At 31.5% G+C, this 26,534-nt stretch overlaps 2 protein-coding genes across 5 annotated transcripts in view; one reads left to right on the plus strand and one right to left on the minus strand.

The window, feature by feature from the left end:
* Positions 1-26,534, plus strand: part of LOC143199141 (ATP-dependent DNA helicase Pif1-like) — a 346,278-nt gene that overhangs the window by 253,828 nt on the left and 65,916 nt on the right. The gene's annotated exons all lie outside the window — the stretch shown is intronic.
* LOC143199137 (L-lactate dehydrogenase) lies at positions 300-6,942 on the minus strand. Of its 4 annotated transcripts, none has more exons than XM_076408919.1 (6): positions 6,719-6,942; positions 4,441-4,584; positions 4,157-4,319; positions 3,416-3,718; positions 3,120-3,361; positions 300-859 (listed from the first exon to the last, which is right to left on the minus strand). In XM_076408919.1, the coding sequence occupies exons 2-6, from the start codon at positions 4,561-4,563 to the stop codon at positions 695-697; spliced, it is 996 nt and encodes a 331-aa protein (XP_076265034.1). In that variant the 5' UTR covers positions 4,564-4,584; positions 6,719-6,942; the 3' UTR covers positions 300-694. The 4 variants fall into 4 exon arrangements, with proteins under 4 accessions (XP_076265034.1, XP_076265032.1, XP_076265035.1 ...); XM_076408917.1 differs by lacking the exon at positions 6,719-6,942 and adding an exon at positions 4,651-4,790; XM_076408920.1 differs by lacking the exon at positions 300-859 and adding an exon at positions 975-1,789 and having other exon boundaries at positions 6,719-6,859.

Below are 26,534 nucleotides of genomic sequence, written 5' to 3' on the forward strand. Positions count from 1 at the left end.
TATTAATCATGGCTACATTCAAGTGTAAACAAATGCCGCCATCCTAAAATAAATGTCAATTGATGAAATCAAAACCAAAAGTTGGAAACCCCAAATATGCATGCGATAAACCGTTATCTATATTCATACCAGACCTCAGATAAGTAAAAAATATAGCGTTAAATATTTATATTTAGTTGATTTATTTCCGTAGTTCACGTATATAAAGATATGTTAACTTATGTCTTGGTTTGCACCATTAACCAAGACTGTTGAGGGCTTGAGCTTTATGAGATTGTGGGTAAAAATAAGAAGGCATAATCTACTAACGAATTTATTGAGAAACATAACAGAAAACAAAAATATATATCTACACATTTAAAATTTTGACTAGTAAAGTCGCTGGGCTACGTAGAAAAGATCACATAAAAAGTAATAAACTACAAAAGGAATTTTAAAGTTATCATTACCGTGCTGACACAGATATTAATTTACCTAGTGCGGAGATAAATTTGCTGTAGAATTTAAAAATGCCCTAAGGCAGCGTCGCTGTACTAATAATCTACTTGGTAGATTACGAATTCAAGTATTTAAAATGTACAAAAAAAAAAGGAATATATCATTTCCACCATACAGGCAACTGTAAAATTAAACCGACCGTACAGATCAGCCTGAGAGGCTTTGGTTTAACGCACCTTCCTATTTTCTGGATGTTCTAGAACCTCAGTCCGTCCTGTACCTGACCCATCAAGTTGGCGGACTTCAGAACAGCGTCGTGTTCCTGACCGTTCAACTCCTGCTTGACGATGTAAGAGATGCCGTTAAGGCCTAACACAGCAGGTACAGACAAGAAGACGTCTTGTTCGATACCGTGAACACCCTAAAAAATAACACCAATTCAAGCACTTTAAAATGGTTTTCTTCAAGCATAACACAAAGTATATGAGGGATTTGTTAGCAATGTATGATAGCATCAAAATGAAAACAACCAAATATAGATTTAAAATATTTATTTAAAATATTCATTCTTTTTTTAGTATTGAGTAGCAATATATCAGCTTGATGCAGATAGAAAGTGCATAAAAGAGTAAAAGTAAATAGAAAATACAATGGAAGGTACAAAATGTATCGCTAAAATAAATTTCCTTAAGCTAAAGTAAACCCGTAAGAAAAAAAATCGAGAAAAACGTCACAGTTTTACGTTATAATTTACATAAATGTTATTTGGTTTTGTTAGTAACATTTTGGTTTCACCCATTAATCTCAGATAATAAGTAGTTACAATTAATATCTGCTATAGAGTTTAAAATTTGTTTTATAATATATAAGTCTGGCGATAATACTTAAGGTTCTGACCCAAAAAATCAGGAAAACAGTAGGAAGAATGCAAATAAACTATCCTACTACAACCCTCATCTGCTTCGCACTCATGATATGTCTCCTGATTATGGTCATTATCCCTGTTGAGCGTTTTGGCAATATTGCTAAATATATTAGGTCTTAAACTAGGGTTTGGCAGCCTCGGGAATGCTCGAAAAACAAATACAAAAGAACCAATTTATGCGAAACAGCTCCATCTAGCATAAATATTCAAACTAAAATTAGTGCAGTCTCAAAATCAATCATCGGATTCTCCTTGTTTAGCTTAGAACTTCAATCCGGACTGGACCTCGGCCATGATAGAGGCAGACTTGTACAGGCTGGCTTTTTCAGCGTCACTCAGCTTCTGGGACACGGCATGACTTATTCCTCCTGCTCCGAGAACGGCGGGAACCGATAGAAAAACGTCTTGATCGATTCCATGCAAATCCTGTAGAGGAAAACAGGGAATGCTAAACTTGCGCCGATACTTATTGATAAGGTGGTGTAGAGGAAGAGATTAAGAGATAGAAGAAAAGACAAATGAACATATCTCCAACGTGTTTACACATACAAAATTTAGTGCGCATTTACTATCTAAAAAAGCTCAACTCTCTGGATGTTGTTTCCTACTAATAGATATCAAACGAAAGCCTAATATGATTAACTGTGTATTACTGAAATAGGTTCAACACAGTGCAGTGAATTTATTTATTCTAATTCGACTCACGACACATACTTGATTTCAATCAATGTTTTGTACAATTTTCAAACAACTTGTATATAATCAACCTAATGATGCTTAATGATGACTGAAAATAACTCCGCCCAAATATAAAAACAAAATGTCAGTGCCTTCTCCAATTTATCAAGATAGATTTAAAAAACAATTATAAAAAGTATCTAGAGTTAACAGAAAACGATTTTAAGGAAATTAGATTTTATATTATTAACTTGAAAATGCACATCTGATGATCAACAAAGTTAGTAACAATAAGTGTGCAACAAATAGCATATTTTTCCTGAAAATGGAAAAGGCATTTCGAATGAATATGGTTTTTGTTAATTACATAATGAAATTACTAGAGCATATAGATACAGTTTTTTTAACCCTCTGGTAAACAATTTGTGAACGCTTATCTACAAAAAGCAAATGAAATACTAAAAAATGATGTGCAAACACAAATGGTGATCTACAAAGCATAAAAAAATCGCACTACCCTTGATGACGTGATGAAAACAAAATAGGATGTCATAATATCTATATACTTCTGTAAATTATTAAATATTATCTTTACTGTTATAACAAATATTAATAGAAGGTATATCTAGAAAAAACAAAACAAGAAACAATATTTAATTGACCATCAATGTTATCAGAAAGTTCAAATAACAAGTAATTATCAAACATTTCCTGCTTTGTGTCTAGAATTTTGACCTCATAAATTTTGTTAAAAGAAAAAACATTTCAATACCTTCTTATATAATTAAAAAGGGGATTTGTCATATCAATATCTCAACTACTAAAGATAATAAATAGTAAATATATAGTTCATCTATCAAATGCGTGAATTATTTTTTAAATTAAAACTAAGATGTTTATATTTATACATAGAGATATTTCTTTTTATATTGTAAAATACATCAGAGTAAGCCAAGATATTTGGTAGAAAAATATAGATATTTTTTATGATTTCAGTGTTTTCTTCTTAAGATGTTATAGTTAAATATGACATTCAATTTTGTGTCTGGTGAATATATATAAAAAGATTATTTCTTACCTTAACATAAGTGGATACAGCATGAACATTATTAGAGTTTCTCAAGATACTTGAAGCAAGGGAAGCAACGCTGAGACCAATGGCCCAGGAAGTGTAACCCTTTAGTTTAATAACATCATAGGCGGACATGATGACTTGTTTATGGATATCAGTCCAATTTTCAGGGTCTTCAGAAGTTCCCACGGATGGGTTGAGTTCCCTCAGGCGAACGCCAGCTACATTAACTCCAGACCAAATGGCCACTAAAAATAATGATGATTAAAGATTGAAGCAATAAAAATTTGGAAATATTTTACCGCTGGAGTCTCCATGTTCTCCAATAATCCATCCGTGAACACTGCTGGGGGAGACACCCAATTTTTGAGAGATAAGGAAACGGAATCGGGAGGTATCGAGGTTGGTTCCGGATCCAATAACTCTATTTTTAGGGAGGCCGCTGAGCTTCCATGCTACATAAGTTAGGATATCGACGGGGTTGCTGACGACTAAGATAATGGTATCAGGTGAGTACTGAACCAATTTGGGAACAATGTGCTTCAAGACGTCAGTATTACGTTGAACCAAATCCAAACGAGATTCGCCTTCCTTCTGCCTTACACCTGAAATTTTTAAAAGTTTTAAAATATTCTTATTATACAGTAACAACACTTGAAAAATACTTGTTATATATATGAGAAGTATTGAACACTTCAAAATTATGTTAGCTGTATTTTTAATAGCCAGATTTTTTGTTTATTTAAATCAATTATTTTTATTTACTAATAAATCCTATACTGTAGTATTTTTAAATAACTATTTTACTATGCCAATACCACAGCATGATTATAAACGTTGATAACGATACCCAAGCTGTTGGCAAATATGAGATGTTTATAAATAGATTATTCAAAATTTTAAAATTCCAAAAAATAGATTCAAAGGCATTTTTTTTTATAAATCGATTTCTTTTTAATTAATAGGTATATTATATATTAAATCTTATAAAAATTAAAATGATATTACCATCAAAGTTTGGCATCATTAAATAATAATCTCACCTGCAGTAATGATGCAGAGCTTAGAACCAGCAGTAACAGAATAATCAGTACTGGCGGCGATCCTAGCATTCTTCAAGAAAAGAGCACCGTGTTGAAGATCCATCATTTCTCCTTTCAATTTGTCTTCCATTACATCAACCAGAACTACATCACTAGATACACCCTACAAGAAAAAAAATCATTCATATTACTTTTATCCCTTTTTACTTGAATAAGTTTTCAAAAAAAAAATATATCTATTATTTGTTTAAATTGTAATGGAGATGATCCAAAAATAGACCTACCTGGGAAAGAATACTGAAGGCACAAGCCATTCCAACTTGTCCAACACCAACGACAGTGACCTTGTTGCCTGAACCTTCGGTAGGCTCCGAAATCAAGGACAAAAGGGCGTCTTTGGTCTCCATTTGTTTGAAAAGTTGTTTGTGCTGAAATATAATAAAAATAAAATAAATTAATTCCTAAAAAAGGTCTTTTATTAAAAAAAAACTTACGCTACTCATCTTTAAGTAATTTTTAACGTGTTTGTGAGTGTAAAAGTTATACTAAATAACATCAACGCATCTTTAATGAATATATAAAACGTTAGAGAAAAATAACCGTATCACTATGGAGATTAAGTAATCAGAATGTGTTTATTTTTTAAACATTTAACCCAGGTCTGGCTAAGAATTTTTTTAACAATAACTCGATAAAATATGGAATAAAATAAACAGTAATTACTAATTAGAATAAATTAATTGTTACCTCTATATTGTAAAAAAATACCACACTTCCCTAAAAGTGTAATAACCTTTACAAGCTTCAATTGGTTGATCCAACCAAAACCAGTTTAAATTAACTCGTGACGCAGTTTGCAATTCCTTAAACATAGAATTGATGTAATTGATTACAGTTGCAAAGGTCGCGTAAATCAAATTGTAGAGTAATGACAGAAAAAAATGTTTATGCACGAGTCCAATTCTGTCGAAAATGTGTTAAAATATCAGAAGATTCGAATAAGGTCAAAAGGATATTTTTATTTTTTCCAGTAACCGAATATAACAAACAATTATCACTTGTCTACCGTTCCCAAAAGAAAAACAATATAATGAACTGGTAAGAATAAATATTTTTCAATGTTATTTTTAATTTTTTTATCTAATTATATAAAAGAAAAATATTAAATAATACTGTAAATAAAATATGTTTTATAATTATCCCATATGTTATCCATAAAAACAAATGTATATATATATATATATATATATATATATATATATATATATATATATATATATATATATATATATATATATATATAAATTTGTCTTTATAAAAGGTTTAATTTTATTTGTAAGTTCAAGTTGTAATTATTCCAGAATGCATAATTTTTGCGGTTATTCAACCACAAAATAATTTAGTAAAACCAAAAAAAAGAAAAGAAATTATGTCTGACGTCTGCATTACATTTTAGATACTTATTTAACAACTTAAACTATATGATTGGTAACCAATTGACGCTTATATTAACTTAAATAAAATCAATAACTGCTTCACGTTTATTAAATTAATGTCAGAAAGGTCATGTAAAGGACATAGGCAAGACAATTTTCTCAATTTGAAAGATTTCCTATAATCAATTCAAATCAATGAAATAATTGTTTTCTATTTTATACTATATTATAGCCCCATATCAATTGTTAATAGTCGAGATATTTTTATAAAAAATCAATAAAACTTGTTTATTCACATAAATTTAACCCATATACTCATCTAAGGTTAAAAATGAAAAAAGAAATAAACCCAACATCGTTTTTTATTACAATAATCCTACTATAGAGATAAAACGTTAGATAAAATATTGATCTGCTGTGTATTAATAAAAAAAAATGCATTGAATTAAAAGTCCCATGGTATAACAATATTATGTCATTAACAAGCTGATGTTACATATTTTAGGGCTTTCATTGGATGACAACATCATAAAGGTCGTGTAGAGGTCACAGAGATCACATATAAAAAATTTTTCCCATTAACATGAAATTAATTTATTTTCCATTTTTTATTAAATAAACTAGGCAAATATATGCCAGTTCAACAGGAATATACTCAAGTTCATTAATATGTAGCTGTACTATTACTATCCCATCATCTTAGTACATAACAACTATAATTTAACTATATTAAATTAAAAAATATATTAAAAACGTATTGCTGTAATCATAATTATCGAATTAAAACAAACAACAAATTATTAATAGAGTTAGTTTACTTTCAGTTAATTAAGTTAAAGATAAATAATTTAACCAAAGATAACCATGATTTGACAGGAACTGTCCAAAGACAGAGGTCAAATAGAGGACATACTGTAAACTTAATTTAGTCACAAACTTCTCTATTCGTCAATTTAATCTACTCACAATCCCCGTTTTACATATACTTAACTAATAATGCCTTATATTAAACAATAAATACAAAGAATATAGATCCTACTGAATATAATTCAATTCATTTCAACTGAAGTAAAACAGCTGAACAATTAGTTACCATTAAAAAAATAAACAAAAGAATTGTACTTACATTTAAAGAGAAAATTCAACTAGAAGATAAACTTCTGACCGATTGTTGTGGACGCGGGTTTATGAACGTTTCAGCCCGGCTCGCTGAAAAAATCTGTTTCAATACGCTTCAGCGCTGACTCGCTGTATGACTGGTTGAAGGTGACCTTAGCGGTTTATAAAACTATGGAGAGAAAAGTGGGTGAGATGCGGCGCATGCCTGAGACCATGGGTGCGACGGAGAGGATGAGTAATGGTGGAATCAAGGGAAGTCCTTTACCCGACAGACGGGGGTTCGAGGAATTTATTCTGTGCGACGTTGCCAACATGGCGGAGTTACCTCTCACACTACTGAATATCACTCGAGTCTGAAAGCATTGGGTCAGAAAATAACTGATGTATAGAATACATCATAACTCCATAATTATTATAAGCAACACATTTTTTATAAAATAAGTCAGTACATAATGGAGATACACCAGTAAAAACATTGTTGCAGAATACACGCTTTCACAATATTTAACATTTCTTAATAATATTAATTTCTCAAGTTTTTTTCGTTTTATCTGTTTCATGTTAAAATTTCAATTCGCTGTAATGATTAACAGTTAACAAGTGAAATTGACAGAACAATTTAAGGAGCAAACTTTTCTTCCACTTGCATCACTTGTTTTTTTGATTTCAATATTTGTTTAACTATAATAATTTCATTTTGGTAATTCTTGATTGGCTATATAATAAAGTTTCTGATTTATCAGTATTATGCTATATTATATTATATAAATATGACATATATAATATATAAATACAAGGAAATGTTGTGAAAAAAAGAGATAAACAATGTTATGTTATTTAATAATATTTATGTATTTGACGTAATAATATTTAAATCTAATTAACAATATAATGACAAAACAAGTCATTAGAAAAATTATTAACAACTATTACTACAAATGATGCTGTTAAAAGACAATTAACAAATATTTAGTTTAAAAAAATAATGATGTATTAAAAAGGTATTTAAAAATCACTTCCATATTTGATGATTTTTCACTTAATAAGAAATAAAAAAGTCATTTAAACACACATTAAATATTGGTGATAATATTTTCTTAGGGTAAAATATACTTTACAGGGACCTGTCTTATTGTGAAACGATCAGATTTTGTTAAAAAAATTGGGAATTGTACTAAAAACAACGGCAACATCGCTGAGGTGTTCGCGCCGCTCTGCACGCAAATATTAAAGGTATAGACTGGCGAATTGTGTAATGTTCTGCAACATTTCCGATTATCTAGAATATTTTACATGGTGGCGTTTGATTTCAAAGTGTGTCGAACGTACTGCAAAGGTAAAACATATGGTGGCAATATTTAAATAAAACAATCTCTCTTTAAATTGGAAGCGTACGTGAAACATCAGACATATTTCCTCTAATGATTTTTTATTGACGTAACATTTCACAAAATAAATCCCGTAACGAGAAAGATAATAATAATATCTCTGAGTCAGCCGAATTGCGGAGAATCAGATTATATTTGGATTTATTATCTAAGTGCATTAAGCTATTTCCTGCTATATCAATTGAAAAGCCGTGTTTCAAGTGGAAATTGTACGGTAGCCTAGAATTTACCATTCACAGTAATGTCAGATCAATTAACTTTTTCCATCGTCTGTCAACGATGCTCTGAACTTTTTTTAGTTCAACGTTCTTGTGACCTTTTTGTTATTACAGTACGTTTTGCAGTTTCTTATAATTTATTTACCTTTACATTATTGTTGGAAATAATAGAATATCTATTAGAATAATAAAGAAAAGCAGCCAGATAAACCCTCGTTGGTAAAAAGGAGACTAAGGTAAAAAGAAAAGCATTACTGTAAACATGAATATATAATATAGTAGAGTAGAGACCTATATTTAGAGATTAAAGTGTCTTTGTTATTTATTAATTTTTAAAATATTATTGAAATCACATTTAAGTGATGGTCGCTATATTTGTAAAGGAATGACTTCAGATTGTTTTTGCCACATTCATTACATTTCAGTCATTGGTTACATTGATTCTTAACATATCTTCATGAAAATTATTTAAAAGTATCAAACCCGGAAAATCGAGAGAACCTTTCTTTAATTCTTCTCCTTTGAGGGCTAAAGTATTGACAACAACTAAAAATATTTTGATAGCTTGAAAAGCGTTTTGGTAAAAATGGAGTAACATTGATGCGTAATCATTTATGTGCATCATTGCACATCATCATTGCCCCCGCTTCGAAAAGGAGGAAAAGGAGTTCTTTGTATCTAAATTGAATGATATTCGTCGTAACACGTCGTTTTGTTGGCCCGGAAGACCTTATTACTATGAAGAAGAAACAAAGATCACAGTTTTAAAAAAATGTGAGTTCGTTGATATTTGGGAAAAAATATAGATTTGTTGAAAAAAACTATTGAAGAGAAAATATCGCTGTATTGATAAGCCTACTTGTACGTACTTGATTTAAAAATCTTAACAAATGTAACAGTCAATATCGAAACAACACTTATTTCAAAATTAAAACAACAAATCACATAGAACAAGTAATTATTCGTTAAAAAAGTCTTGTCCATATACAGTAATGGTCATCCATTGATATATTTTTAATATTTTTACAACATATTATAATTAAAATAATGAAATTTCCATATATCTTTCATTTATATATAAGCAACACATATGTTCTAAAAAACTCAAAAAGTAAAAATGGTTATTTTATATATAAGTGGAGGAACCAATTAACATTTCCATTCAATCAACATATTAACATTTGCTCTACTAATAACAAATAGTTAAATTTCGGCGTATGCGGTACAAACTGGAACAAACAATTGGCTGTAAATACTGTTGTAGGCGCCTTACTAATGGTACCTCTAATTGATATTTTTCTTGATCGTAGTAACTATATTAAATGATGAAATATCAGTACTTTTTTAGTACCTTGTAAGGTATTTAAGTGTGTACATAAAAAGTGTAGCTAGGCAAACAAATATAGTTGTTTCAACATCGAGGATCTTTAGCTGCAGTACAAAAACCTCGAAAGATTTAGAAGAAAAGATCTATCAATTGGAAAACCATATATGATCAGAAAATATTTAGTTAAATATGTAAGACAAAATGAAATTGAAATATTGTTCTGTTTGAGAATGAAAGTTTATTACGTTTATAGACGTCCTAACGTTTGGAAAAATTGTGGGTATATAAGGAATGAAGGAGACAACTTTTTGTTTTTGACATTTGTAATAACACAATAATCTAGAAAATCTATGAGATTATTATTATTTATTATTTTATTAAATAAACTGTTTATTTTTAATAGATTCCCAAGTTCATAGAGCAATTGGCGAGAGGCCAAACAGCCCGACGTGTTTTAGGGAAAAACTTTAGAAAGTGAATAAACACACTTTATTTCTTTGTTTAGTAAACAAGAAGTTTGGTTAACTTAGAGCGTTGTTAAAATAAAACATCAATTTAGAATTAAAGCAACCAAGAAGATGAAATAAAACGGACTCCTACAGAGAACAAAACATAAATATGAATTCGGATCGAGCAAACTATTTTTGAAATAAAAGCATCCGAGACGTATCAAATAAAATATTTCTTCCAAAATACCACGAGATCTTCTTGGAATATTGCCACACGTTCTCACATAAAAGATCATCACAAGAATATAAAGCACACTCAATAGGAATATAATAATAGAAATATAATTGAAACAGGCAATAAAATCTTTAAACATTTCTTTGATTGTGCTACGGATAAATATAGTAAATTCTAATGAAAACTATATCTCGACACTTATAATCTGCTACAGTCCTCTAGGTATGATTAAGTAATTTTTAGAAACATTATTACAGGTAACTGTAATAATTTAGAGTTCGCTGGATAGATGGCGTTATGGTGACTATTTATCTTTGAATATATTTTTGTATATTAACATAGGATTAAATTGGATAATCTGTAATATAAATAAGAAATACATTAAATATATAACAGATTTTATTGTAATATTTTAGTTATGATTTCCCTAAAAAATTTAATCAAATTAAATCAAAAAGGTAATCTAAATATAAACTCTTTTTAATATAAATTCTTCTTAATACTGCGGCACACCAGATGCCACTTGCATACCGATGTAACAAAAATTGTTTAATTAAAACGATGCTAGGAATGTTTTTTAATTATTATATTTCCTACCACTTTTCATATAAAATTATTTATTTAAATTATATAAAAAATATTGAAGTGTGTCGGAAAGTCATCTTAGACTATTCGTAATACTATTTCTTAGACTAATTTTCATTGGGTGCTAACAGTTACCAGTGCAGTTTTAATGGCATTAACTCATTTTTATTTATGAAATAATTAGATACTAACAAGCAAAATATTAATAATTCCTGGAAATAACAATAACGAACGCTATATTTTTCAATCTTCCGTTAGTTAGAGTAGTTTAAAAACATATTCTTCCATAAAATGAGTAATAAATAAAATTTTTTTTGCAAATTTACAGGTTTACTTGTTAATTACGCTGCGAGTTCGTTACCACCTTCCTGTTAGGAACATACTTTGAAATCGTAAAAGTTGAAAACAATTGTTTTAAAATAGCTCCCTACAGGGACCGAAACAAACCGAGACATCGTTATTCTTCCGCAGGATGGATAAGCAACACCATAAAACTCTCATAAATAAATAAAGCCGACCATCTTGCATGAATAGTATTAGCATGTTAATATTTTGCTTCAAGTTTTAATAAGAAGTATTCGTTTAACAGCCGAGAAGTCAGATAATTGTTTATACACCCCTGTTCAAAAAAATAGGAATAATTCTCTAAGCAGGGTTGATAGCCAGGCAAAACGAAAATTCGACACAAACGACTCCTGATTGGTTTAAACTGAAATTCGTTGACGTGGTTTTCAGAAATTCTGTTGCCTAGTATTTTTAGGTTATGTGTATTATATATAATATAAATTTAGCATGATATTGAAATAAATTGTATTGGATAATAGGTTTTGTGCTATTCTTTTATTATTATGTAATATGTTTAAGGTTATTGATTGCATTAATGGACTTTCTTTTAAAGATAATCAAAAAGCCTTAATAAATAACTTACTTTAAATAAATGAGCAATTATTTAAGTTATATGTGTTTATATGCAAAATATACGTTTCTGTTCAAAGGATTCTCATATAAAACTGCTGAAAAGCATTTATATATTAAATATAGTAAATTATATATTATATAGTCTGTTATAAAGTTTATTTGTATATGCGTCATCAAGACGTTTAATGTATTGCCTGCCGCAATTTGTAACTTCGTTTTAGAATGAGACAATATTTTTCATCTCAGTTTATTCTAGTTAAAGTGAGACACAATGCTGTCTGATTAGTTCGAACGCGTAAACGAATGAGCCTGTCAAAGTCGTACCGTTCTGAGACGTATGTAAAATTATTGAAAGCAATAGTGATAAGAGATTATAAATCTAACCTATAAAGTATTATGGCTGTATAATTAACTACAGTTTTTAGATAAATAAAATTTATAAAAAAATAAATCATATTTGATAACGTTTTTGTTCAATTATTTTATTTAGATTAGAATTTTGTTGTATGTCAAAGCCAAACTGAACCAAAACTCAGAGTTGATGAACTTTGACTAGACTATATATATACATATAGCCTATCCAAGGAAACAGCTACTGCACGTCACAGATGACGTCGAATAATATAGTGCTAATAGCTGTGTAGTTTGTGAAAATGTAATATTACTTTTAAACTCTGGGATTATTCTTTCTCGTTTTGCAACAGTTAAAAAAAGAAATGCCCTCTGAAACGTATTAACATGTCACCGAAGAATCAGTTTATAAAATTCCATTGGTGCTGGTAGGTCATGTTGACAAATGTCTACAAAATTCTTCAAAATATTAGTAATTATAATTAAAGTTTCTGAACTGGAAAAAGATGTAAACCAAAAGTCATATTTGTTTGGTTATCTGCTAATAAAGGAATTTTATTAAACATATCTAAGCATAACAATTTGATGAATTATACCTTTGTTATAATTTTCAAAACCTTTTTCCCCACCTATTAAAACAGATAATTGTGTTAAATTTTGAATAAACTGCATCCGTCATAGCGCGAAAAATAAATGCACTTTTTGATTTTTTCTATTGCTAAGTTTATTCTCTTAGAACATTATCATAACTGAGGTACCTAATAAAAGAACAATATGATTTTTCTTTTTGATCTTGTTGCCTTTGTTTCTTTGACATCAAGATCACCACGTTTAAATTGTTGAAACCAAAACCAACAAATGAGAATGACGCAATATCACCATCATTTTTAAACGTGATTTTGTGAGTGTTTTTGGTGTTTGTATGAGAATGTATAAATAAGAAGGAAATAGAGGACATAGAAATCTGTCAATGTCCTATATATTTATATGTTTTTTTACCTGTTAAATTAGAAAGAGAAAAAAATAAAATCGTCTTTTACTAAACATTTGTCGTCTACAAACTACCATTTTAAATATTTTTAAATAGTTTTTCAGAACACTTTAAAAATCCCAGACAAGTTTGATAAGTGACCAATAAGTAATTAGTTATTTACTATACTTTTTAAAGTTTATTAACGGTAAGAACGGTAAGGACGTACTTATTGTACTATTATTAACAGTTCGTATGAGCAACAAATTAGATTTGTTTGCTTCGTAATTTTATTTTGTGTATATGTCACAAAATTATATCATTATTCTTGTACTGTTTGTGTTCGGTACTGACTTCAAAGTGATAACTTGGAAGTGGTTAAAATAATATTGTAAATAGATAAATAGGTTTAGGTAGGTACTAAGCTAAATAGTGTGTATATAGTAGAATATAAAATACGCGTAGTAGATAGGTTAAATTATGTTTTGATTATTTTTTATTTAGTTACTGAAATTATTATTACGTACATATTTGATTTTAAAATATTTTTTGTGTTAAAAATCTAAGTTTGATTATTTTTAAATTTTTAGTGAGTTCCTTAATTATTTTTTTGAAGTCGGCTGAATTTTTTTGTTAAAGATATTTTAATTTTTGTTCTTTATTTCTCGTTATAGTTTAGTATAATTAATTAAGCCTATAGAAATCACCGTATGTTTGATTTTCTAGGAAGCTAAACTGTTAAAGGTTATGGATTAGTATATTAACACATTCCATGATTTCAAAAATAACCTAAAACGTTTGTTTTCGGCTGTTGGTTTGATCTGTCACTGCGCGAACAAGTTTACGAGTAAAACTTGTCTATTTTAATATTTTTTATATCACAAGAATGTAAAACAAAGACCGTTGTTTGAACAATAACAACACAAGAAAGATGATATTCTTCTAGAGTTATGGTAATGATTAAAAAAGAGTCTCAAATCGTCAGCGCAACACATTTTTTATCTCTCCTAATTTACGATGGATATCGTGTTACAACCGGGATGTTGGTCGTGTCCTTTCTGATAAAACATTCCATGTATCAGATTAATAAATTATTGTTGTACCTGGCTACACAAAAACACTTTTATGATTCAACATTAACTTCCGAATGATGGTGTTACGTTATGATATTGTTATCGCAACTTTGATATTAACAACCATATCTACTAAAAATATAATATTTCATATTTTTACATATTATATATAGTATTTCTTAAAAATTATTCATGATGTTTTTATTAGAATAGCTTTTAAGTATTGGATGGCATATTAAATGTACAAATATAACTCCTTCTGAATCCCTTATGGCGTAGATAAGGAGGAAACGGTTTTGCATTTGTTGAAAAGATTTAAATTTAGGTAGGAGCATCAATTTTAAAACTTGCGCGGGCATGGGATGATACTCTTGGGGATTGAGTGTGCAAAAAAGGTGGGAGTGTTAATTTTTAAAAAATAGTGTAACTAATCTTTTTGATTTGTAAATGAACTGTATAGTCTTTGTAAAGTTTTTTTTATACACACGTCATCAAGATGTTTAATGTATTGTCTGCCGCATTTTGTAAATTCGTTTCAGAATCAGATAATATTTTCTTTCTCATTTTATTCTAGTTAAAAAGAGACATAATGCTGTCTGATTAGTTCCAACACGTAAATGAATGAGCCTGTCAAAGTCGTACGGTTCTCAGACGTATGTAAAATTCTTGAGAGCAGTAGTGATAAGAGGTTATAACTCTAACCTATAAACTATTGTTTCTGTATAATTAATTGTAGTTTTTATATATACTATAATGTTAAAATAAATTACATTTGCTAACATTCTTGTTCACTTATTTTATTTAGAATGCGAATCAAGACCAGCTTGATGTTAGCTCTATCATAGTTTAAATATACGAAATGTATAAAAGCGGTGAGTAGTTTTCCAGTACAAGCATAATTTAATTTAATTATTTCAGAGGAAACTGTTAGTACTAAAATAATACTATTTTTAAAAGCATATAATAAAATGAAGGAAGACTTATTATTTCAATTTATGTATTTATATGAGAAATTAATATTTCAGAATTCATATACCCAATGGTCACTCATGGCAAGAAGATAATAAAAATAGGGTTATAACAAGAAAAGTTGATGGAAAAAGGTAAACGTTAGAATAACAATTGATTGGGTTTTATTAGTTTCAACGTTTATTAATAATTCATTGCAGATATATTGTTCTTCATGCTGGAAAGAGGAATGGTTAATAACACCTTCGGTTTGGATGAAATAAATTAGACACATTGAAGAAGAAATTGACAAATGATGGAATCGTGAACAAATGTTAGATAGATTGGAAATTAACAGCATAGTTATTTACTTCAATGAAACTTTGAGTTTGATTTGGGATTATGGGAGAGAAAGAATTGTAACTGTTTCGCAGATATGGCAAATTCATTAAGGAGAATGCAGTGATTAAATTTAGTTTTATCAGGAAAGATGTATACAGGTGTTAACAGAACAAATGAAAGAGAAATACAGTAATATCAAAATGTTTTTACAAGTAGACACTGTACCAAAGGACACAAAAACTAAGCGTAAAAGGTAAATATGCTCTCTGATGAAAGTCAAATATTTTACTTGGATACACAATTATTAATAAAGTGGATTAAGCCTCCAGGGGATACAACTACATAAAATACGCGCTTAGAACTCTAGCTCATAAGTGGTATGGAGAAGAGTTCAATGTAAGTATAATCAAACACAACCCTAACCTACAAACTATTATAACTTCGTATTAAATTGTCGTTTTAAGTCCTTCGATAATATATGCATTAGATCTACTATAATGTTAAAACAAATTATATTTGATAACAGTACTTTTGTTTAATTATTTTATATAGACGAGAATTTTGTTGTATGTCAAAGCCAAACTGAACTAAAACATCAACGTTGATACGGCAAGGTTGCGACGTTTTGACGTCACAAATTTAGATGGCGTATTTTCTATACTTCTTTGGATAGACTATATATATGCTAAATATAACGGCTTTGACTATCCGGCCATTTTTTTAAAACTATCTGAATGGGGAACGAGTGAGAGGGTTTGGTCTGTTTTCTAATAGACCGTCAGAGTAGCTTTGTATCGCCGTTCAACAAGTAGCCTCTTCTTTCCGTAAAATAAAACAGTTTTTTTAGGTAAAATAATAAATTTTTGTTTAATACCCTTTGACAAAAAAAACTTATAGAGTTTAATTTCTTTAGATCCCTACTCCACCTGTCATATTTACCAAAATTAACTCCTCAGAATAACATTTGCTTTGAACGATGATTCATATTCTGGTTGAGCATTCTGGTATACTATACTAATTTCTGTGTAAAGCATCCTGGATTAAATTCTATGAATGGCACCTTAAAGTTTTAGAAAACAAAACATTCAATTTATTTGTATATTCAATAATAAAAAAATCTGATCAATCAAATGACATATTAAAATATCATTTGAAATTGATAATAGCTGGAGAGTGGAGCCCATTCATTTTGAGAATGTTATGTTATGCGTCTGTTTATAAAAATAAATCAGTTGATTAGATCCGTCCCTGTATGCCAGTTACCTTTTAATTAATAATCTTATCTCACCTATGTCGTAGTTATCAATTAATAATGTCTTCGTGTTACCTTCTGCGCTTCTTGGTCTGTTCAGATTACCATCTCCCGAACGTAAATTGGCCATAACTCGAAGACGCAGCTTATCAAAATTATTAACGACCTAGAACCATGGGGCATCAAGGCGAACGGCAAAGAGGCAGATGACGATACACGCAGTGGTCTTTTTCAGATATCAAACTTGTATCACTATCGTTGACTTGGGAAAAAAGCAGTAGTTATATTAATTATTTTTATGGGTAGATTCATTTAGTTTACCGGTTTAATTTGTTACTTATTCTTGACATTAATATGAGTGAGACAGTCTTTGAAATATGATGGTACACAGCATTCGGATAATTACTGTGTTAATGAGATACTATTTCTCTGTGATGCTAAGAAGTGGTACTTTTTGTAGATCGGCAGCTCATTCAGAGGATTTATTTTCATTTTTGAGCATTTGCGTCATTAAATATAGGGTGGGGAAAAAGTCCCGATAAAATTTTGATTGCGCGCCATCTTGGTAATGTGATGTTTAGCTCGGTTTCGCTTTAACCATTGTGTTGTGTAGACGTCCAAATTTTATAATGGATAAATATACGCCACAAGAACGAGCAGAAGAAGGAAAAATAATAATGCGAGGGGAGAGAGGTAGAATGAGAAAATTGTGATGATAGGAAATCGGAAATTGATAATAAATAGATGGAGAAAGTGGCCATAGAACATGGAAGATCATGGGTTAAAGACAGGAGAATAGCAGAGGGATATTCAAAAGTTCGTTAATGACGACAAGGAATATGACACACTAGAAATGATAGAAAAGTGCGGAGAATGGTAATGTGGAATATGCGATGAATGACAAGTTAGATGAGGCAACTGAAGGGAGAATTTGAATAAGTTATGTTAGATGTACTAGTAGCACTTACGCCACTTAGTGATAAATATAAAATACGTGTAGTAAATAGGTTAAATAAGTTTTTGGTTTATTTTTATTTAGTAATTACAACGATTATTAATATGTAAATATTTTATTTTAAAAGGTTTTTTGTGTTAAAAATCTAAGTTTAATTTTTTTAAAAAATATATTTTAAAGTCTCCTTTTACCAATCATGGATTTATCTGGACTGGGCCTACAGTTTAACGTGGGCTCCGAACCACGGTCCTCAGCATTAAGCCTACGGACTGGTGAGTGACCAACTTTAAAAATCATCCGAGAAGACATCCGGTCTTACCCAGCCTGGTTACTGGCGTGACTGGGATCATTTTGCTTGTCGGATTTTACACTCTTGCCTAGAACATTCACAAATGTTAAACAACCACAAACATAAATTTACGACCATGCCCCAGCAGGATTCGAACCCACGGCTATCGCAACAGTAGGAGGACCGTCCCATCGCCTTTATCAATGCGCCAAGCCGGCTTGATTTTTTTAAAATTTTTAGTGAGTTCCTTATATATTTTTGAAGTCGGTTCAATTTTTTGTTAAAAATATTTTATTTTTCAGTTTTTAGTGTTAGATATTTAGTCAATAAATTACGCACTTATTTTATTAAGTATTGCAATGGGTAGCCCAATCAAAAGTGCAGCCAGTATGAGGAAAAATGGCAGTGAAGAAGGCCTCAGGACCCGGGTCTGGTAGTCCGCTACCTAATCTAGGTGACGACAGATTTTCCAACCAAACTAGAACAAAAAAGCTGCTGCTTTCGTTGAGAATCGAACCCGCGACCAGTGCGTGTGGGCTTAACGTTCTAACGTTGCACCAAACATTTGAGTTCTTTTTTATACGATATCACATGTCATAAGTTTTATGCTTAAAAAACTGAATGGTTTTTACACTAAATTACTTGCGATTTTTCACCACATCAGCTTAGCAATAACATTATAAACAAATATCTGATTATTTTAGATAAATAATATGTGAAAACTGTATGCGTGCCTTTGAAATGTGAGCGCTTCCCTCGATTTTCCCCTCTTAGACCCAACAGATCCTGATTTGGTTCCAATGGGACCACTTCAGAAGTGCACTTTTTCGAATAAAAAAAAGAATTTTGAAAATCGGTTCATAATTGACGGAGAAATCGGCGAAATTAATTTAAAAAATATATACAGCCGAACATAGAACATTCTCCTTTTTCGAAATCGGTTAACAACAGAGTCCTCTCTCTCACATTGTCCATAGAACATAATGTATATTAACCTTGTTTTAAGATCGCTGTGATTTATCTTTGAGAAAATAATCTCCAGTCGCTTTTGGTATTTCGTTTTGTTGATACGCCGCAGTCCCCCAAATAAAGCGAGATCACGACGAAGGAAACGAATGCAAATTTGACGTAACACTGACAGAAATTGAGCGATATTGTCCCGGCCTATCTGCTCGTTAGCGTCCGACCGCTGGTCCGACATGTGGGCAGCGAACAGACTTTCTTGACACTTTATGCCATTCGGAATTTCGCGATATCGCCGTTACGGCAACGAAATGTAAATGAAATCGCCTAATGGAGAGACGTCCGGTCAACACGCCACAAAAGGAATTTATAAATATTTAATTAGGTTATCGGTTTCGGTTGTGGACGGGTATTTGGAGGATTTCTCGGAGAAGCGGTAGGTGTTCCAGATTAGAATAATAGTCTGCCAAGACGATGGCTATTTTATGGCTCCGGTACAAGTTGTTTCTGTAGTAAATTTACGCAACTAAGCGGTTAATTTACATACTGTACCAAGCCATAAATGCAACAAGAGAATATTTATGATTTTAGTGGTGAATATTGTGAAGAGTATTACTAGACAATTCATTAAGGGACTAGTCATCTCTAAATCTTTTTGTATATTTAAATTTGCCGACTAACACACAATTTGCTTTTAGAATAACACAAATCTAAATATATATCTAGAATGAAACATAATAATGTTTATATATTAATACTGTAGTTTTTCTATCAAATGCATTTCACTACACAAGATCCAATGGTTTTATTCCTCAGCCAGTGTTTTGTATTTTCATCTTATTTAAGAGTTATAATGCGAGGGTCAATAATTATATTTCGGGAATTGGCAACACTGTTGTTATGCGAGTATATCTGACGGCTCTATCGTAAAGTTTGACATTTTTGACGATATACGTACTCAGAACATTTTGTTACACAGACGCTATATGTTTATTTTACATTTAGTTGAAAGTTTCGTCTCGGCAAAAAATGGAACTGAATCGTATACATTTTCGTGCGATGATTTTTTACGATTTTCGACGTGGATTATCACAACAAGAGTGCATCAATCAACTTTTGGCGATGAAGCTCCATCAAAAACCACCGTGTATTGCTGGTTTCGTGAATTCAATCGTGGTTGTAGTCCGACGGGTTTCGTGAAGGTTGTGCAAAATCGGCTGTTGTGTCAGAGAACATCGAAGTTGCGTGAGAAATGATGCGAGGAGGCATCCCTAAGCATTAGTTCCACCAGCATATATGCGATTTTACATGACCACTTAGCTATGCGAAAGTTATGTTCGCGTTGGATCCCACACATTTTGACAATCGCTCAAAAAAAGCTCGAGTCGATTGTTGCAAAGAAATGCTCAAAGAATTCAACCGCGGTGCTTCGAAAGACGTTTATAAATATAAATCGTGACAGGTGACGAATTATGGATATATTCGTATGAGTAAGCAGCAGTCGACCGTACGGGTGTTCCAAGATGAACCAAATTCAACAAAAGTTGTTCGCATACGAAGCACCTCAAAGAAAATGGTGGCCTGTTTCTTCGGGAAAATTGATCATATTGCAACAGTGCTTATATAGGATCGTAGAACAGTAAATTCTGATTGGTACACAACCCTTTGTTTGCCAGAAGTCTTCGGTGAAATAAGGAAAACCAACAAGAGATGCCGAATTGTTCTTCATCATGACAATGCGAGCTCTCGCACATCGGCTCAAACAAGATACTATTTGAGCACTCAAAACATCGAATTGATGGGTCATCCGCCATACAGCCCTGATTTGGCACCCAATGCCTTTTTTGCCAAGAAAATTCTTCTTTTAATAAATTGCGTGGTTAACGATTTTTATTGCCCGAAGAAGCTATTGAAGCGTTCAAAAATCATGTTTTGAAGATACCTCATTCGGAATGGAGTAAATGCTTTGAAAATTGGTTTAAGCGTATGTAAAAGTGTACCTATCATCGTGGCGAGTACCTTGAAAAACAATATAAATATATTCGCAGCTTAACTATTTGTTTTTTTCCTATTCCCGAAATATAAATACTGACGCTCGTACTTCGATATTCTCATGAGAATGGAGTCTCTCTTCATGTCTCCTTGTGATTCTCTTGATTTCCTGAGTGACAGTCGGTTTCTAAAGGTCTCGGTGTAACATGGGCTGAAAAGACCCGGGCGTAACAAAGAAAACTCTTTTTAAGCTTAATTCCTCAACGTAATCAAGAGTCATACAATCATTTCAGCGCCGCTCTAACATTTCAACACACTTTTCTTGAACGATCTATCTTTTACCTCAAAATAGGCCTGTCACTAGTTGTTGTCCTCTCAGATGACGATCGTTTTGATTCGGGAGTGAAGTGGTGGATTCATGTTTCGTTCATTATCATATATCGACGCAAAAATTCCGGTTTGTTACGTTTAAACATGACCAAACACTGATTATCAATACGTCCTTGTTTTTAGTCAACAGTGAGCAAACCCGGCACACACTTTGAACAGAGCTGTCTCATAGCCAAATACCCATGCAATATAAAAACAAGACGTTCTTTTGATATCTTTACAATGATTATTCAAAACGATTTTGTGGATTTTTTATATGTTTTCTGGTGGTACCTCCTCATTTGGACGTCCACTGCTATCTGCATCATCGGGATCTCTACGATCACGTTTGAAATCAGTAACCACACGTTTTATTGCTCTTTCTGATGGACCAGAATCCTTATAATGCTTTTCAAGCCATTGCCTCGCTTGAACGATATTTTTTTCCATCAAAAACAGTGTAAACCTAAAACAGGAAATTGTCTTTGATCCATTGTTATGAAAATATCAAAAGTGGTGCCACTCTTTTGCCATATTTTAACAGCTTTCTTTTGAAATTTAGTACTAATTGAACGAGCGGCAAATGCAATAAAACATGTGTAAAAAAATCTAATGTATCATGTACTGATAATTGCGATTTTATTTCTCTTAATCAATATATTCCTCTATATTGAAAGAACTCCTTTTCTTTTTTATATGCCCCTCCCAGCGAAGTTTTGCATCAATATTCATTCTGAGATACTTGCGTTGTTGCTATATGGAGTGATAGTATGATTCATTGCTATTGGTGCTTATGCGGTCTGAGTGTATGTACACTATACATGCACAGATTTACTTTCGTTATTTTCAAGGTTTTGGGTTCAATTATTCATATTGTCAGTAAGAATCGCAGTATCATCAGTAAATGTAGTCGACGTGATATTTTCCATTTGTGGTATATCACATGTGTAGAGTAGGTAAATAATCCCCTTGTGGTACAGCTGCTTTAGTTTTTAATTGTAGTAACATTTACTGTAGCTTATGAACAAGGCTTTCATGCCATACCTTATCGAAAGCTTGTATTACATCTAAGATTATAACTATATATAATATAGGATGTTTCAATTACATTTGTTATCCTGTGCACCTGGTCAATTGTAGAATGTCTATTAATAAACCCAAACAGAGAACATATCATAACTCAATAACTACGAGATGTTATTGTGATCATCTTATAGTGTTTGTTCTATTGTTAAAATACATTATTCCTCATAAACAAAAAGCTAATTTTTGGGCAGAACAATTACTGTTACTAGTATAGTGATTGACATAAGTGATATAAACCACGAAATCTCCTGAAATATAGGTATATACAGCTATACACCCGATTTATTTGACTTCACCATAAATAATAACTCCTTCCTAACCATAGACATCCACTAACACATTTTAAGGGGGTATTCTGATCTAGATGCATAGATTTTGGGTATTTTATAAGTAAAATTATGAAAAACAATGAATATTTTTACTATCCATTTCACTACTAGATATTTATTAATATGTAAATAATAAAAACATCTATATATAATCTAACAATTGTTAACTTATCTTCTATTTGCTGCACACTGTTATTTCAATAACAAAACATCTGAAATCTATAAAAATATAAATCATATTACCACATATACACGTACTTGTTGCTCTTTTTGGTGTTGTAACAGGTCAATTGAAAAGTCCCCAGACTCCCACAGTAAAACACATTTTTTTAACTTAACATACCAATCCTTGATGGTTGATTTTCCTGGGGCATTGTCCGGAAACTCGGCATCAAGCCAAGTTTTTGCTTCAACTGTATTTTTTCCCTTTAAAAAGCAATAGTTTTTTGAATACGCGAAATTCCTTTTTATCCATTTTTTCACAATAACAAAAGTTGCTTCACTCAAAATGCTATAATTCACAAACTAATGATCCGATAGCTGTCAAATTTATACACGCATCTTTTGATGGTTAGGGCTAACTAGAAAACATTTGGATTTAATTATAGTAGCGCCATCTATGTGTCAAAAACTTTTAAAACAGATTTTATTTGTACTATATTTCTTTACAAAAACACAATTTCTGGTGAAAAAGCTGAGTGGAAAAGGTGAAATGTATATGCATTTTTACGTCAAATATAAACAAATAGGCGTGTTGGGGTGACCCAGCAAGAGCTCCGTAAAAAGAATTTATAAATATTTAATTAGGTTTGCGGTTCACCTGTACCCGGCGTTGTTGGTTGGCGGCGCTGACCAGTAGGTGTTCCAGATTAGAATAAGTGGCCGCCAGGAGAACACACGCCTTAATAGAATTTTTACGGCCTATGAACTCTCGAAAAACCTTTAACGAAAAATTTGTCGAAAAAAATATCGATATACGAGGGTTACTAGATTACTAGATAACTACTACGATATTAGAATAAAGACACTTGCTCCTCAGTTGCTGTTCTGCGGGATTACTAGGTACATTATCTAGCAATAACAATTGGAAGGTTCTGTTTTATTATGTGTTCATAGTGTAAACTATGAACATTTTCGAATATAAAATCTTTGTCATACCTGTTTCATCTCATTTAACATATTTAAAAGTGTTTCGGTTATTTGTGGATTTTTTTTGAAATGTGTGTTAGGTTTAATGTTACAGATTGTTGTCATCGATACTTCATGTTTTTTTCTCCATCTTTCTCTCGTACATAGTGTACCTGCGTATTTGGTTGAATCACTTTCTCACTTCCTTTCAAACACTTTATATTTTATGACGTGTACATTTCCGTAAATATGCTGAATGTAAGCAATGTACTAGCTTAAATTCGACTATACTATTGTGTATCAACAATCTATCGTATTTTGACGAATTCCCAAAATAACTGTTTACATCATCGAGCGCAGATATTGTTTACGTTACTGCGTATTCCATTTAAATTCTAATGATTTTGTGTTTACATTTACGCAATACTTTCATTATTGACTGTTCCAACAATACTCTATCTTTCAATTAAATAGATAAAACAAATTTCTATCAATGTTGTTTTGCTGGAAAAAAATGTTTACACATCAACAAAATTGAAATCATAGTAAAAGGACAGAGTTGATCATTCAGAATTAATTATATACATCACAATTCCAGTTTTTGTTTTATAACCTATTAAAAATTAGTATTTTTATATATATGAAGAATTATGTCCGTGTGTATGTAATTGAACTTCTAAACGGTTGGGTCGATTTTGATGAATTTTTGTGTGTGTTTATATGTATTGGAGAATCGTTTATTTTCACAATTAGATAGGTGGCTGCAATAAGATTCCTTACGATGACTTGCAATACACACTGATATTTGGAAATGTGAAGATGGATATCATTTAAACATTAAACATTAAAAATTTTTGTTCTAAAGTAATATTTTTGTATCATATTTATCTATTTATTGCTCAGGCGTAGTAATTGACAAGAAAGTTAATGCGATAAACCTCAACGCACACCGATTGATAATTTTTGCCAATGAAGGTAATAACATTATCCTACGTCGCCAGCTATTTTACCTATATATGAATATCAATAAATGTGTGCAAAAATTGACAGTAAGTGATTACAATATATTAATCGAGCTAGGCTTTTTTCTGAGGATTACATACCTGACGCTATCATCAGTAAAGTAAAACCGCTCTCATCAATTCCTATCTGTTGGACATATCTTTCCAGGTCAAGATCAGGAAAACACTTTCTAGTCGAAAACCAATCGACGCTGGCATACCTCAAGGTTTCCCGCTGGCTCCAGCCTTATTTAACCTTTTACTTCAGATCTGCTGAGAAAAGAATATATTGACTGCTTTTACGCTGACAACACTGCCTTCTTCATGATCTTGAGACACGAAGACCATTCAGGGATGTTTACAGAAGCGGCTCAATCATGCGGTCAACTGGATCATATTCTGGAGGTTGCAGATCAACCCCCTGAAACCCCAGGCCATCAATTTCTATAAGAAAACAAATCCAGAAAGTTTCGGGGATAGCAAACCTGCTGTTTTCTCTGATCTGCCCATCTAGCAGACATATCATCTCCATCAAATGATTAGTTCACAAGATGTTAATTCGCTCTGTACTTCTCTACGGATATAATGTCTACTTCAAGTTTGTCATACCCAACCAGGTGAAACGGCTTCAAATTTTCCAATATAATTTCCTCAGGAGAATCTTAAACGCTCCATGGTTTGTCAAAAATAATGAAATTCGTAGAGAGATTGACTGCAGAAATAAAGCACTTCATATCTCAATCCTTCTACAAAGAACAAGTGAGCTCAAGTTCTTCTGAAAACGCGCTTGTTAGCGAACTGGTGGACATTCTGGAAGCTTAACGCCGCGTCACCGCTAACTTCTCCTCATTCAGGCTGAAGCGACCTCATCCGTGGCTGCAGTTATAACTTTTGCCCCTATACCACAGCACTTGTAACCCGGTCCAACTTGTCACTCCAGGGCAAACCTCCGCGATCAGGTATGTGTCATGCATTCCACCGCTTAGTTTTAGGACGGAAAAAAAAGTAAAGTAGATGGAACAGCTGATATTGACTATATCGGTACCCCATATATTTTTCCATCATCATATTCTGGTAGTCCGCGTCATATGCAAGTATATCTTCAAAACTCCATGACTTTTGTGAATGAATAGGGTCACATTCACATTTACGTACAATCCAAACTGGGATAAAATTAAAATGTTGTTGTTGACAGGTTAAACATCAATGCATCAGCATGATATCATTGGACGTGTATTCAAACAAAAATTAAATTAGTTGATAAACTTGGTTTACCATTTAATGAAAATCTGATGAACTTCACGTTAGAACAGGGCAGCGTCTATTGGGTCTGCTAGTATTTATATAAAAATTTTAGATAGAATAATGGAAACAATTTTTTACATTACCATTACGATAAATTATCATGCAACCCTCGTAAATATTTTCCAAAAGACGTCAAATTTTTCTGAATTAATGATAATTTATGATAAAACCTATTACCATAATGGTAATCCTTTCTTTTTCGATTTTTTTTTTATTTCACTTTCGGACCAGTGAGGAAGCCTTCGTGTCGAGCCATCGCGAGTTTTTTTCTCTCCGCTGGGGCTTCGTGAATACTTAAAAAGGCGTCAGAAATGTTATAACTCACACTTAGCAATGCTAAATAGGATTTT

This window comes from Rhynchophorus ferrugineus, unplaced genomic scaffold, assembly GCF_030347505.1.
Source record: "Rhynchophorus ferrugineus isolate W39M unplaced genomic scaffold, kcgeb_rfMv2 rfM6, whole genome shotgun sequence".
NCBI lineage: Eukaryota > Metazoa > Arthropoda > Insecta > Coleoptera > Curculionidae > Rhynchophorus > Rhynchophorus ferrugineus.